Here is a 16327-nt window from a genome sequence, read left to right as displayed (position 1 = left end):
GCTTTTACACAGACTCCTCATCAGATTCACAGAGTTCCTTCTATTCCTGGTTTGCTAGTTGAGAAGAGACTCAAGAGACAGTTTAACCAAGTGTGAGAAATCACCTTGTTTAGCTCCTAATTGCAACAAATGCACTGTAGAAAGGCAGCTTTTGAGGCATTTGAGGAAATTAATGATGGACTTGGTATAGGAGGGCAGTGAAGAATTATTTTAACTGAGCTGTGATCATACATTGCGATTGTGTAAGAAAATGCCTACTTTTGTGGGGAGTTCCCTGGTAGTCTAGGGGTTAGGATTAGGCACTTCAATGCTGTGTTGCAGAGTTCGATCCCTGGTTGAGGAACTGAGATTCTGCAAGCTGCATGATCAAAAAAGAAAGAAAGAAAGAAAATGTCTCCTTTTAATTTCTTTTATTGTAATATACACAAAACATAAAATATACCACTTTAGCCATTTTACTGTACAAGTTCTATGGCTTTAAGTACATTTACATTGATGTGCAGCAGTCAACCGCCATCGTCTCCAGAACCTTTCGATCTTTCCCAACTGAACCCTGGTCCCCATTAAACACTAAATTGTCATATACCCAGGCCCTGGAAACCACCATTCTTCTTTCTGTCTCTATAAATTTGATGATTCTTTGTTGTTGTTTAATTGCTAAGTCATGTCCAACTGTTTCGGGGCCCCCATGGACTGCAGCCCGCCAGGCTCCTCTGTCCGTGGGATTTTCCAGGCCAGAAGACTAGAGTGGGTTGGCATTTTCTTCTCCAGGGGAACTTCCTGACCCAGGGGTGGAACCCACATCTCCTGCATTGCAAGCAGATTCTTTACCATTGAATCACCTGGCAAGACGTGATTACTCTGGGTATCTCACATAAGTGGAGTCCTGTTTGTCCCTTTGTACTGTCTTATTTCACTTAGCAAAATGTCTGCAAGGTTTGTCCCTGTGGTGGCATGTTTCAGAATGTCTACTTTCTTTCATGGATGAATAGTACTCCATTGTGTGTGTGGACCACATTTTGTTTATCCTTTCATCCATTGTGGATATTGGTTTGCTCCTATTTTTTGGCCATTGTGAATAATGCTGCTATGAACATGGTGTACAAACATCTGTTGGAGGCCCTGCTGTTGATTCTTTTGGATGTCCCCACATAGCCCAAAGTGGAATCCCTGGATAATCATATGATAATTCTGTTCTTTTTTTTTTTTTTTTTTGAGTAATCACTTTTTCCCACAGCCGTTGCACCATTTTACATTCCTACCAGGACTGCAGCGCACAGGGGTTTTACTTTCTCCACATCCCCACCAACATATGGTGAGAAATGCCATTCCCACAGAACCTCAGCACACCACTAGCCAATGGGCCGTGGGGACAGCCCCAGCCTGGATAGCCTTAGCTACGGTCCTGCCTAGAGTTTCCCTGGGTGTCTGTAAAACTCTCATCATGTCTCTGGAAGGAAGGACTTTAGGAGCAAAAGAAAAACTAACTACTCTGTGATCTGATGATACACACATATGAGGCAAAACTGTTCATTTTTAAAAGGCAAGGGACCGCCAGACACTATTCATGACCTGAGATTCCTTCTGGGTGGAGATGGGGGTTGGCTTCGGGGAGAAATATTGGTCTCCTTCCAGTTTTTAACTTAGGTGCTGGCTTCCTTGGTGCTTTTGTTATTATGCTTCGTTACTTCTGTAAAATCACATATATCAGCATACTTTTGCATGTGTATTACTGCATAATCTACATTTCTAATCTTAACCCAGTAACATTTATTCTTTCCTGCTGTGGCCCCTGCCTGTTGGCCAGAGGTCCGGTGCTGCTCTGAAATTTCAACTGGTGTTCATCTGAGGCAAGGAGAGAGAATAGAGTGAGTTCTATAAAGCTAAATTGACTCAACTCCAACGATTGTGTATATCCTTGGATTATGTCCTTCCTACTTGATTTGGTGTTAAAAGGACTTTTAAAAATAAAATCAGAGCATTAAAAGGGTGCAATTTGTTGTCTTATTTGCTGTATTGCCCTTACAAAAGGCAAACAGAAACAGTAGATGCCCTTGTGTAAGGTCATTACCATTTAAAAAAAAATGTTTTCAGTGGTCCTTGAAATGAAAAATTCTAGGAATTGTTGCCTCAGAGAATGCAGCTCTGTATTCAGTAGCCAAACTCCAAGGCTGATGATATTCAAGACCAGGATTTCACTCACCTTCCTTTCCAGAGAATGTATTATATGCTCCCATTTAAAAAGCTCGTTTAGAGGAACATTAATTGGCCCTGTATGAAGACTCACGAGTAGGTCTACCTCCACACAGCTCAGGGGACCTACAGTCTGAAATACCACCAGCTGATGACGCTTACAATTAACATTTACCAAGCACTTCTCTACCATAGACTGTTTTGTGCAGACTCTTTCAACCTTCAGGAATGTTATTTTTCCCATTACCTGACAACTGAAACTTTGGCTAGTATCTTGCTCAGAATCCCCTGAGTAAGATAAGGGGGAGCTGGAGTTCAAAACCCCTGGGGAGCTCCCCGCTGTGGTCCACACTCCGGGTTACTCCTTCACTGCATTCCACACACGGCACCATCTTTGGGAAGCCAGAGGCAGGGGCTACCAAAGAGGCACGAGGCACTGGGTCCCCCGCTCAACCCTCTCTCATCCCGATGTTTAAGGAGCCCGGTTCACACAGCTTGAAGGGGGAAAGGCTGAGCTCATTGGAACCCTTGCACATGTGCTAAGCTGCTTCAGTCCTGTCCGACTCTGCGACTCCACGGACGGTAGCCCACCAGGCTCCTCTGTCCATGGGATTCTCCAGGCAGGAACACTGGACTGTTTTACTATCGTGGTCTTCAAACGCACTTGTAGGCAGTGATTGAATTGTACTTACTTCTTGTATCTATATGAGACATTAGCAAATGCACTGTGTAAATTCAGTTGTGGGCAGAAGATTTGGGGAGAGAGGAGGCGTTCCAAGCATACTACAGTAACTGGTAGCTGAGGTCTCATAGGAAGATTGAGGAAGATGCTGTAGCGTTGACCTAAGGGGCATAAAGCATTCAGGTGGGAGAGCTTAACATGAGCTGGGCAGCAGTCAGAGACTCCTGGGGGCCGAGGAGACCATGCTTGTCCTCCAGGAAGGGTAAAAGAGCAGCAGGCCGAAGCTGAGTCCTTCAGCTGGGCTGAGGAGAATTGGGGGAATGAACATAGAGGCCGTGAGTTCTGATCCACACGGTGATAAAATGGAGGGCTTTGAACTGTGCTTCTATTTTCTCCTTTTTAGACTCTCTCTCTCTCTCTCTCCACATCTGTCTGCAAGCGGCTGCCAGGACCCTCCCTTAGTCACACACATCGCCTTCCAGGATTTCGACATCCCTTCTCCTCAAGAACTGCGCGCAGCCTCTCCCCTTCCTGGCCAGGTCAGACGCGCCTTCTCTCTCCTTCGCTCCCTCCCTCCCGGCCTCTCCAGCTCTCCCTTCTCTCCTGTCGTTTGCCTCTTGCCTGTAACAAGTCACCCAAGACACTGGCTCCGAGCAACAGGGTACCATGATCATCTCTGTCTTGGGACCAGGCGAGGACGGGCGGGGTGGCTCCCCCTGGAGGGCTCTCGTGCCGCTGCAGCCAGGCGGCCTCTGGCGGGGTGGCGTCATCCCAAGTCCGCTCCGCCTGGGACAACCAAGATGGCGTCTTCACGCCATGTCCGGTGGCCCCCTGAGGTGGCGGGGGAGTGGCTGGCCTCTTCACTCCTCCTCCCTCCTCCTTCCATGTCCTTATGCACCACACGGCCTCTCTACACGGTTACCTTGGCCTTCCTCGTAGCCTAGGGGGTCCAGAGTGGGACTTCTTACCTGGTAGCCATCTTGCCTCAGACATGCATCCCAAGACACCTATTCAGAAGGAAGCGCAAAACTTACGAGTTAGCCTCAGAAGTCACTCCGCACCACTGTTGCTGCCTCTTGTTGGTCCAGAGAAGGTCACAGAGCCAGCCCAGGGGAGGGCAACCACCCAAGGGTGTGAATACAGGGAGGCACGGTTTACTGGGGGTGGCATTACCTCTCCAAAGACTAACGCTTCTCATGTATTGAAACATCTGCCCCTTTCCCTCCTCCTAACTGAAATATCTTGTCCCTGCATTCTACCTTGCTTTGCATTCATAGTTTTTTCTGTTGTTTGTATTAATGACTGGAAGACTTCTTTGAGGAATTGTTACGTATTCTCTCAAAAGAATCTTAAGAACATGCTTTCATTTCTTGATACTAAAATTGAAGCATCCAAGAAGCCCTATAGAATAGCTCTGTGACTGTTTTTTAGAAAGTCTCTTTGGGAAATCAGATTCGGTTCACCTTTTAACCGCTGATGATAACACGGCAAACTGAAAAGGCAGATCAGTTTTGGAGAAAAGTGATCCACCATCAGGTGTGGGCGTCCTTGGATGAACTCCCCAACAATGATGCTTTTCATGCTTGGCCACTAATTTAAAACCCTGTTCTCTTGTTGAGGCTAAATGGTGACTTGCTTTCTGTCTGAACCTTCTTTTTTGTTGTTTTTCATACTTATATTCAAACTCTTTTACACAAGTGAAAGTTTACCCTTTTTTTTAACAACTCCCCCTCCTCTTGCCCTTCCAAAGGGATAAGTTGAAACTAAAAGATTTGTTGCACAGTCACATGGAAGCTTCAGAAATTCCTGAAAATCTCATACGATGGATGGCTTAGCTTCCCTAGCTTCTGCAACGCCACTGAGGTCTCAAGCTCACAGAAGGAGTTATTGGCTTCTTCTTCTTCTTCTTTTTTTTTTTTTTTAAGACGCTAAATCTGCAAAGCTTTTCTCTGGTAATTATGGAGAACAGCACATGTGGGAGAAAGTGGGCCATTGGAGGTGGCAAAGAACTTTTTTTTCCCTACCCACAAGCCCTGAAGAAACTTTGCCAACAAGGATTAATTTGCTCATGAGATCTTACTGTGGTTGCCATTAAGAAAGAAAAAACCAGCAGGAACAGCAGGGCAGAAACATTTTTGAGCTCGGGGGAGAAGAGTTGGGTTTTGTGGTGGGAAGTGGGGTGCTGGTTTTTCTCTCCTGCAGTGATGAGGCTGACAGCATTTCTCTCCCTTGGACTCTGGACATCTGAAGGCCAGTTCCGAAGGAGGATAATCAGTAGCTTGTAGTTTCTGTAGCTTGGCTTTATTAAAAGCAAGGGAAAGATTTCATTTAAAAAAAAGCCTTCAGGCAGTTCCCTGGTGACCTCATGGTTAGGATTTGGCTCTGTCACTGTGGGGGCTCAGCTCCATCCCTGGTCAGGGTTATTGAGATCCAGCAAGCCACGTGGAATAGCCACAATACAGGGAAGAAAAAACTTGCAGATTCGATCCTTTCCCAGTTTTTAAGAAAGCCTTGGACAACAGCACGTCGCCCCACTGGTGGTGTGTTTCCACATTTCTGTCCTCCTACTTGGGTTCTATAGACAAGTTTAGGCAGACCCCGGCAGCTTCTAACCCAGAGGGTCCCTCCTCGCAGAGTTATTCAGCCCCCAGTTTCCTTCAGGAGAAGGAAGCAATGGACTTCAGTTAGAACAATGTTTTCTATGAAACTTCATACTAAGCCCCTCAGCAGAAATTTCTACCGGCCATCAGGCAAAATATGGGGGACCCTTCAAGCTTCAGACCCAGGCGGAATACACCCCCGAGCACCAGGAGCCCCACGAGAGGTCAGCTCAGGGCTGCCCTGGGTCTTGTCAACTGCTTGGCTGGGAGAGAAGGAAGCCACCTGAGGGGCCAGGGCAACGGGAGGAAGAGGCGCTGGGAGGGGCGGGCGCTGGACGGCAGAGCAGGTCCCCGTCACTGTTTCCTGAAGTCCCGCAACTTCCGGGAAGCCCCCCTTCTGCCGTCTGTGCAGACGAGGACCCTTGAAGCGAAGCATTTAAATAACTTGCTTTCATGTGACCTGATTAAGCTATTTAAAGTCTTTAAATAGAATCTAAGCGTTGTATTTAATCCTTGAGGAAAATGAAGGATTGTCGTCTGAGCCTGGCCGCCTGGCCCGCGGTTCGTTCCTTCCACCACCCCCGACCCCCTCTCAGAAGCCGTGGGTAACTGGTAATCCTCTTATGAATGAAAACGGGGAGCTTGCTCGAGGTGAGCCTGTGGCACTCAGCCAAGTAACAACAGTTGTCACTCTCTCTTGTTTAATCCTATAGTGGAGTACGACAAGGAGCTCTCCCCTCGCCAGCGACACCACAAAGAGTTCAAGTTCAACCTATCCCAGATTCCTGAGGGTGAGGCGGTGACGGCTGCAGAGTTCCGAATCTACAAGGACTGTGTTGTGGGCAGTTTTAAAAACCAAACTTTTCTTATCAGCATTTACCAAGTCTTACAGGAGCATCAGCACAGGTATGGAGGCTCGAGGAACCCCAAAGGGTCGGGCTGGGCCCCGTTTCTCACCCCATCACCCTGAAACCCCAAGTGTGTCTGGGGAAGGTGGCTTGGAGTTCAAGGGCAGCCCATGGGTGTGATGAGGGAATGTGTTCCCAGTGGTAGTTTAGCGGGCGAGAAGATACTTTTGCTCTTAAAACGGTGAAGATTTCCCAATAGTTTTCTTTTCTGAAGCAAGCCAGTGAATGGTAATTACTAAGCATCCTTTGTGATCAGAAGACAGAACCGACTGGGAACTGTTTCCCACCACTGCTTAGGCTCTCTTCTGAATGGTGGGTGAGGGTGGCTGACAGGTTCACACTGGACAATTATATGATGATGCTTACAAATGCTCCTGAGTCAAGTGACTAGAAGGCTATGTGCTTGTGACGTAATATATACATGTAGATTTTATTGCTTGGCCAAAAAGTTTGTTAAGATAATTGCATGAATGAACTTTTGGTCAAAAACCTGACTGAACATTTTGGTCAACCCAGTATAATGTCTTTGAGTGTGTGTGTGTATGTGTATGAATGAATGTGTCTCAAATGTATTTTTTTTATCATGTAGATGTGAGGGAACCGTAGACTTTATTTTTTTCCATGTCTGTATTATTCTTGTTTCCTGAAATGAGGCCACACCATTTTACAAAAGAACTGTGTTCTTGGGGCTGCCTAGCGAGTAAAAGACTCCTTCCATGGGGTGATTTTTAGAGCACTGGAGGGGCTAAGGGATGAAGAGTACAGCATTTTATTTCAGTCCTATAGAGGCAGAGAACAAGCCCATGACCTTGAAATTTTGCTTAGTCCTTAGGGCTCAGCTGAGCGGTTTGGTCAGATGGAGAGCTTGGGGTGCAGAGGTCAGCACTGCCCGTGGTTCTCATTGGGTAGCAGTTAGGAACTTGGCACGTGATAGGCTTTTCTGGCAATAATATGGTAACTACGAAGATAAAAGTAAGAGAATGCAGACGGAAGGGAACTCCCCACCCCTGTGTTTATGGACTCGATTAGCTTGGGTTTTATAAACCAACTCCAGATTCTTGCTTTTGGTCCTGGAAGTCTGTTGACATCCCAAGAAAGTCCAAAAGTCTCGGCCAAGGAGGTCCAGAGGAATGAGTTTTGTTTCTCCTGAACTTACAGATCTGTGTGTGGGTCTGTCTCAAATACACACACTAAAATAATAACACATGTGAACTTGCCCTACACAAGAACTGTTTTGAGAGCACTGCTGACATTTGGCCCTGATGCGTATTCAGGTCCGTTATGAGGAAAGCGGAGAAGGAAGGACGTGCCAGGCTCTGGGGACACACGCTGGTGTGGGACATACACACCGACCATTGTAGGTGAATCTCAGCTATGGTAGTTAAATAATAAGTAAAATAGAGCCACCGTGAGATCTTTATCACAGACCAAAATTTCAGAGTGGAAGGGAGGTTTTCTGATGTCTGATTATCACTCCTAAATTAAAGTATATTGATAGACTTAACTGTTAAGGGCCTCTGTTGAGAAGTAAATTCTCCATTGCTAGCTTTTCATCTTTCGATATTTCAGAGAAAGTCATTATTCAGTGATTCTTTGGAATTGCTTTGTTGTTGTTGTTCCCTCACTAAGTTGTGTCCAACTCTTTGCAACTCCGTGAACCGGAGTACACCAAGCTTTCCTGTCCTTCGCTATCTCCCTGAATTTGCTCAAACTCATGTCCGTTGAGTCAGTGATGCCATCCATCTGTCTCATCCTCTGTCATCCCCTTCTCTTGCCCTCGATCTTTCCCAGCATCAGGGTCTCTTCCAGTGAGTAAGCTCTTTGCATCAGGTGGCTGAAGTATTGGAGCTTCAGCTTCGGCATCAACCCTTCCAATGAATATTCAGGACTGATTTTCTTCAGGATTGACTGGTATGATCTTGCTGTCCAAGGGGCTCTCAAGAGTCTTCTCCAACACCATAGTTTGACAGCATCAGTTCTTCGGCACTCAGCCTTCTTTATGGTCCAACTCTCACATCTGTTTGTGACTAATTTAGCCATTGACTTTCAGTTTGCCTAATTATCGGTCTCATTGCCTTTCTGTGTTGGAAATAATCTGCTGGTGCCTTTTTGGCTCGGACTTCTGTTCGGAAAGCATAGTTTCCTCTGTTCTGCAGGATAAGCTTCATGGTGAAAACACTGGATTGGAGCTTTTGTGACTATGAATTTTTTTTCAAAATTATTATTATTTTACCAAAGAGAGAGAGTGCATGCTAGCAGACTATTTGTGATGTTTACATTGAGCTTCAGCCAGAAGTGAACAGCTGCTTTGAGCTTCAGATGCTGGTGTCAGGCTTCCTCTGGGCCAGCAATGAGCTTGGAAAACAGACTACCCCACGGTCCCAACCTTTGATGACTCCTTGTCAAAGCAGAGCTGTAATCCCTCTGCCTTCTAGGACGGGAGTATTTGGCAATGGATGTGTTTCACTTTTATGCATAGGAAAGGGGAAATCCTGGGAGAATTGGGAGAATTTCATGCTTTTGAAGAGTTCCAGGCTGGCCAAGGGGAGATTGTCTTTTCTCATCAGTGCCCTGGAGCCCAGGTTACCTGTGGTGTCCCCGTGTTCTTCCAGAGGCCTCCAGATTGAACTGCGGGACCCCTTCTGGGGAAGGTCCCATCTCCCCATCTGTACCGTCTTGGGGTGTCTTGGCTAAACAGGACTCTCTAGGCTTCTGAAGAAACATAGCTGTCTAATCTGTACTTCAGTGAAATTTGTAGCATCTGATGGATCAGCTTAAGACATGTGTGTGTTGCAAAAGAGTTGGCCTCCTTGAAAAAGAGAAAAAAAAAGGCAGGTTTTTCATTGCTGAGTCATACCCTCAGCTGGGGCTGAAGGAGTTCTGTGTCAGACCTCCTGCTATAAAGGGCAGCTAGGGAGTCTGACCCAGGGAGGGTCAGGAAAGATGCTTGGAAGGGAGGCCCTTGCTGTGAACTCTGCAGATGCCTTCTGCCTCTGGTGAAAAATCACTGGATCAGATGAGTTAAAAAACAGTGATGACTGGATGGTGCTTGTTGAAGCAGCTGATATGTTATTTAAAACCTGACAATAAGCCTAGAGATGGAATCTAAGTCCCGAAAAGACCTGGGGCAACTCGTGGAGTGGAGGGGGGTTGGCAACCCAGAAGCACACATGTGCTCTTTGCAGTTTATTTATTTATTCTTGACTTTTTATTCTGTATTGGGGTATAGCTGAGTAATAATGTTGTGCTGGTTTCAGGGGGACAGTGCGGGGCCTCAGCCATACATACGCATGCATCCATTCGCCCCCAAGCTCCCCTCCCATCCAGGCTGCCACATAATGTGGAGCAGAGTGCCCTGTGTTCTGTTGTAGGTCCTTGTTGGTTACCCATTTTATTTCATTTTAAAAACTAATTTATGTATTATTTTTGGTTGTGCTGGGTCTTTGTTGCTAGGCGAGGTCATTCTCTAGTTGTGATGAGTGAGTTACTCTTCATTGTGGAGCACGGGCTCCTCATCGGGGTGGCTTTTCTTGTTGGATCACCAGCTCTAGGGCCCTCGGGCTCAGTAGCTGTGGCCCAGGGCTTAGTTGCTCCCCAGCATCTGGAATCTTCCCAGACCAGGGATCAAACTCACGTACCCTGAATTGGCAGGTGGATTCTTATCCACGGTGCCACCAGGGAAGTCGCTTTGTTAGTTATCCCTTTAAAATACAGCAGTCCGTGTCCATCCCAGACTCCCTAACTCTCCCTTCCCCCCATTTTTAACTCTGTTGTATGGAGTGGGGTTGATAGTTGAAGACGAGTTTGCTGTTAAAATCTGATGTTAGGAATTGTTTTATTTCTATGATGACCCTGGTGGAAACTGGCAGTTATATCGTGCTCAGGGTTTGGGAAAGACCTTCTTCCCAAATGCCTTCCTTAGAATTTAGCCATGACCTCATTAGACAGCTGGGCAGGCAGTTTACGCTATAGAAGGATGAAATGTGGCGTATACACATTGTGTCAAGTCCAAATTAGGCCTAAAGTGTGGTCTGCTCTGCTTACTCAAAGTCACCCCCATGCCGTGGGGACAGTCCCAAGATGAAGGTGAAGTGCCAGAAAGAGGGAAACGGTCCCCTTGTGGCACACCTTGCATCTTCATCTCCTCAGCTTGGATGAGAACGTCTCAAGGATGCTCCCCTTTGGGTAGCACAGGAGACAGCTCTGGGGGGCGGGGTGCAAATGTGTCTGTTAGAATCCAGGCCTTTCATGCTTTGGCTTTTGAAGAATCCCAATGGGAAAACCCTCTGCAAACCTTCATTGATCTATTGGTCAACCATGGATCTGTTAGCAGCTTTTCCAAAGGAGAGGTGTGGGGGAGATAAAAGACTAAATTACATAAAAGTAGTTGTACTTAGTCACGGTATGACGTCTTTGATCACTTACTTTGCATTTTCTCCTGCATCTCATACATGCTAAGCTGTCTTCATACTTGGAGGGTAAAGGCTGCTCTGATGAGCTGTCAGTCTTTCATTATCCTGTGTGGCAGCATGATGGTAACATGTCACTTTTCATATGTACTCACGTACCTTTCTATTATTAGTGCAATTTGGGGGCCTGTAGGAATATCGTTTTCATCTGTATTTCTTATTCGGCTAAAGATGTAACTTTAACTCTTAATTCACTTTTGCGTATTCTAGAAGTCAAACAGCATCTCTTGGAAGCCAGCCAGAAATGTTTTCAGCATCTGAAAGATGGTTCTGTTTGGTCCATGGGTTGGCCCCACGTGCTAGCTGTGAAATTCTGCACTCTGTGTATGCATATATCGCTTGGCAGTGATAGTCTGTCTCCTGTGTATGTGATAACTTTTCTTTTTTGTGTTTTATCATGGTGCAGTCTTTTGGAAGGCGTTTAAGGGAGAATTAATTACCAGATTTAAAAGTCAGTTCCTCCTGGTATAAGCAATATCACAACTTACTCCTCTGTTTGCAAACAGAGGGAGTGGGAGGCAAACAGAGGCGAAGTGGGAGGTTTTTTGTATACATATATTTTTTTCAGTTTGGATCATATGTTTCATCCTAACTTTAGCATCATTTTTAGGACTGGAAGACATGCAAGTTTGAATTGAGGGAACAGGGCAATGCTGTGGTGGATTTGGTTTTTAAAACCGAGAAAGAGTTCCTTAGGCCGCCCAGAGGCCATGCTGGTGGAGTCCCTAGGAACAAGGCCAGGCTGAATTATTGTTTACGTTTGTGACTAAATTCATCGATTCTGACCTGTTTTTAAGATGGAATATAACTGTCCCAGGAGAGAAAATAACTGTCAAAAGGCAAAAGCAGTTTTCCAGAATTTTAAAATTGATATACTACTCTGAACCACTCACAGAGATCGGGACCCAAGGAATCAGTCAGGAGGGGGTTGGAGAAGACTCCGGATTGGGACGTGTCTGAGTCATGATTAGATGCTGAGAGCCCGTGAGATACGGAAGTATTTCGACCAGCAGAATGAGCTCTACTCTCTAGCACTGGGTATTTGAGATCACAGGTGGACTGTGGACGTAGATTAGGTAGTTTAGATAGAAGAATAAACCTCGTTGACCCAGGACCTCTTATTGAAAATGCTGTCCTTTTTCCATTCACACCAGTAGCATCTTTGTCATAAATCATGTGACCACATAAGTGTGGGTCTGTGTCTGAGATCTTTGTTCTGTTCTGTTGGTTGATTTTTCTCTTCTTGTACCGATACTATGCTCTTGATTCTTTTAGTTTTATGAGAAGTCTTGATATCTGGTGTGTAAGTTCTCCAAATGTGTTCAAGATTTTCTTGGCTGTTGATGGTCCTTTGTAGTCCCATGTATACTGTAAAATCAGCATTTCAGTTTCCACAAAAGAAACTCTGTTCTGAAATTCTGAAATCTTCTTGAAATTTCATCAAATTTAGAGCTCAATTTGGGATGAATTGACTCTCACTAACTGTGAGTGGTCCAGTCCAAGAATGTTTATTTAGGTTTGCTTTTAACTTCTCTCAGTAACCTTTTACAGTTTGGGGGGTCTTGAATATTTTCATTAGAATCATTCCAAGTATTGAAGTTTTCATCCTATTGTGAGTGGTATTGTTATCTTTAAAAAATTTCAGTGTCTGATTATTTTTTGCTATACCCATAGAAATACAATTGATTTTTAGATATTGATCTTATATCCAGCAGCCTTGAAAATTTACACAGTCTAATAATGTTTCTCTGCAGAATTTTAGGATTTCTATGAATATAATTATGTCATCTATAAACATTTTTATTTTTTCACCTTTAATTCTTATATTTTTGCTTCTCTTATTGTTCTTGCTGGATATCCAGTGTAATATTGAATTCCATACAGATTTCTGGTAGATTTCTAATCTTAGATTGGAAATCTGTCAGATTTCTAATCTAAGGGGGGAAGCATTTAATATTGTACCATTAAGGATAATGTTTGTTATATATGCTTTTGTAGATACTATGATTGGACTTAGGAAGTTCTCTTCTATTCTTAGTTTGCTATGAGTTTTTTAAATTTAGAAATTATGTGGATTTTTTTTCTGAATTTTGGGAGATGATTATAGTTGGTCCTTCATATCCATGGGTCCTGCATCTGTGGAGTCAACCAATCACACATCAAAATATTTTTTAAAAATTTCAGTAAGTTCCAAAAAATTTGAATTTGCTATGTGCTTGCAACTATTTACACAGCACTTACATTGTATTAGGTACTATAAGGAATCTAGAGATTTAAAATATACAGAAAGACATGCATGGGTTATATGCAAATATACTACCTGATTTTATGTAAGAGACTTGAGCATATATGGATTTTGGTATCTAGGTATTTTTGGTATCCCAAAATGGATCCTGGAACCAGTCCCCCAAGGATATTGAGGGATGTCTATAACCAATGGCACATTCCTGAAACAAACCGAACTTGGGATTTATCCTTTTAATATAACACTAGATTCTAAGATCATGTCTGAAAATTCTATTATCTGAATCACCTGTGGGTCTATTTTCATGATCTGTTTGTTCCCTTGATTTTTCCTCATTTGGTCTTATTTCCTAGCATGCCTAATCATTTTTTGAAATTATATTCTGGACTTTATTTATGAAGAACAGTTCTAGATACTGGTGTCTACTTCCAGACTAGATTTCATTTTCTTCTGGAAGGCAGGCAGATCACCTTGTTCTTCTGTTTTAATTGAAGCCAGGTTTCTGAATATGTTAAAGCATCTCTGTTTCTTGTTTTCTGTTTCTCCTGCAGTTTGGCTCTTTAGGGGTCTCAGCTAAAGGTCTAGGTTGTTTACCAGAAGTTCTCTTCCATGGTGGGGTCTGAACTCTTAATTTTCAACTCCCCAGCATTGAGAGACTGCCAAAAACTCTGCTGTGCTTTTTAGCCTCTAAGCCGTTTCTTTCTGCTTATTTTCTCAGCTTCTTCCTCCATGCAAATGCAGCCTAACATTTGGCAAATTTCTAAAATGGAAATATTGGAGTTCATGGCAGTCAGGCCTTGAAGAGCCAAGGTCCTAGAGGAAGGGACCCCAAACTTCTATGAGATCACGTTGATGAGCTCACTTCTGTGCAGTCCTCTGGGACCTTAGCCCTTCAAGTCATAACTTCCTGAAGCTCCAATTTGCATTACAAGTCAGTGATACCGCTTCAGGCTCTGGGCTGCTACCCCATTCTGTTTGACATCTTTGCGGTACGCCAGGAATTAACAAAGGCCCTGAGATGAAAAAGCAATGGCAAATACAGGGCTTAGCCTCGATGCATTTCTCTTCTCTGAGCTCTTACCCCGTCAAGTGTTTACCTTTCTTGGTTGCTCTAAGATGGCTTCAAACAGGTTTGTGATTTTAGCTGTTCTTAGTAAGAGTGTTCATTTGATGCACCATAGCCCAAAGCACCCATCTCTGAAGTATCATATTTTTATTTGGAAATCTTTATAATGAATTCCTAAAAACGTTCATGTTGGAACCAAACAGTGTGGTTCTGGAAACCAGACCTGAACCCAGTTGTTGGGCCAGGATCTAGGAGATTCATGTTCTTAGGAAAGCATTTCTCGCAGACTGATGCTCATAGAGGGATTGCTGTATGAAGTCCATAGAATGTTCAGTGCTGCCTCCCGAAATGAAGTAACATGAACTCTTAGCTCCACTGACGTGAAAGTGAGATATCTGGGACTGTTCTTTTATGAAGAGAAGGGCAAATTTGAGAAAGGCGGGATGGGAGAACTCGATTCTCCTTTGGACAGAGGAAAATCAAAGCCTTCTTATCGCTGTGCCCAGCCACACCTGTTTCTCTTTCTGTCTCTGGCTGTCACAGGTTCCCTCCCCAGGGACTACTGAAATCTTCCTGCTGGCTTGATCATCTCTGGCACACTCAGCCTGGGCCCCAGACGGGCAGTGAACTTCACAGTGTTTGTTCTTTTGCCCCCTGAGAAAGGGATAACGTGCCCAACCCACACCTGCGGTTATGTAACCAGTTAGTTTCATCTTCCTAGTCAAGAACATCTTCCTTAGACTTAGAAAGATCCCCCTGAAATCAAAGGGGAAAAGAAGATTCAAGAAGCTACCAAGTCTTCTTCCCCCTGCCTGTCTATGTTCTGTTCTTTGCAAGGGTAGCTGAGGAGGTTAGAGAAGAATTAAAACAAGGACAAATTTTGGAGAGGGGGACATCGGTGTGGGGAGCAGGAAGAACTTTGTTTGGGAATTGTTTACCCACTTGGTAAATATGACAGAGAAAATAAAATAGGTTTGTTTCTGGAAACTATGCTGCCTTCCCTATTATTCACACCCAGATGTTTTAGTTGCCAGCATCTCCCCACGGGGATGTCCAGCTTTGTGGGAGGCAGGCCATGGTTGTAGTCAAGATTTTTTTTTTTTTTTTTTGCTATTTGTTTTAAAATCACAAATTAGCAGCACTTTTATTGCCTTAGTTCCCCATGCTGGGCAAGGATGTGGATGTGAGCATGGGTGATAAGAACTAAAACATAAAATTTGCCTGTGACGTGTTTAAAAGGTGGCAGAAACTGAAAGGTTGTTGCTGACCCACAAAAGACGCCAGGATTCTTGGCTTCCGGAAGAGAAGAATTCAATTGGGGGCCAGAGACAATCAAAAGAATGTCTCAAGTTTGTGAAAATTTTACCAGACCCACTCCCAGCCCCACAATTTACATTTTAGGATAACAAGATTAAAATTTAACAATAGAAAGATCCTACCAGACCCGTTCCCATAATATACATTCTAAAATATCAGGATTAGTCAGAAGGTTTTCAAGAAGGAGAAACTGTCCCCAAGCAGGACACATTGTTGTTATATAATCCTTAGTACAGAGTTTAAACTGAGTTTTTTGTTGTGTAATCATCAGTTCCAGGCTTAAAGATATAAACATTTTGGGGACCCCCGGACTTCTTATCAACCTCCCTAGGAATTGACTCTCTCAAAGCCTCATTCAGTCTGTACCCGATCCCTGGGGCGTGGTGGGATTCATACCCCAGTGTGTTGTTATTGTTCAGTCGCTAAGTCATGTCCGACTCTTCGCGACCCCGTGGACTGCAGCACACCAGGCTTCCCTGTCCTCTGCCTCCCAGAGTTTGCTCAAGTTCATGTCCATTGAGTTGGTGATGCCATCTGACCATCTTGTCTTCTGCCGCCCCCTTACCCCAGTGTATGGGAACATCATTGCATCTGTGTGGTCACGGAGCACAGGTTAGGTAGCCTTGAGCTTGAACAAAGTAACCTTCCATTTTCCCCCGCTCCCTGTCTTGGACACACAGAAGCAAGCCTTCTGATAATCCTGCTACTTTGGACTTAATCTCACCCGTGATTCTGATTGTTAGTCTCACTTATAAATCCCCAAGGGTAAGGCCAGTCCCCAAGACCATCAAGCATTTACTCATGAAGTCTACATGACTTGGTACGTTTTAGAGAGAGAGGCAAGGTA

General features: G+C 44.4%; 1 protein-coding gene across 2 annotated transcripts in view; it reads left to right on the top strand.

Annotated features, from left to right (window-relative positions):
• Positions 1-16327, top strand: part of BMP6 (bone morphogenetic protein 6) — a 143676-nt gene that overhangs the window by 110163 nt on the left and 17186 nt on the right. For both annotated transcript variants that reach the window (XM_065913339.1, XM_065913338.1), the window contains exon 2: positions 6189-6381. In XM_065913339.1, coding sequence (XP_065769411.1) covers positions 6189-6381 — 193 coding nt within the window. The remainder of the gene's footprint in view (positions 1-6188; positions 6382-16327) is intronic.

This window comes from Muntiacus reevesi, chromosome 20 (genome assembly GCF_963930625.1).
Source record: "Muntiacus reevesi chromosome 20, mMunRee1.1, whole genome shotgun sequence".
NCBI classification, from domain to species: domain Eukaryota; kingdom Metazoa; phylum Chordata; class Mammalia; order Artiodactyla; family Cervidae; genus Muntiacus; species Muntiacus reevesi.
This window is presented reverse-complemented; position numbering and strand designations above follow the sequence as displayed.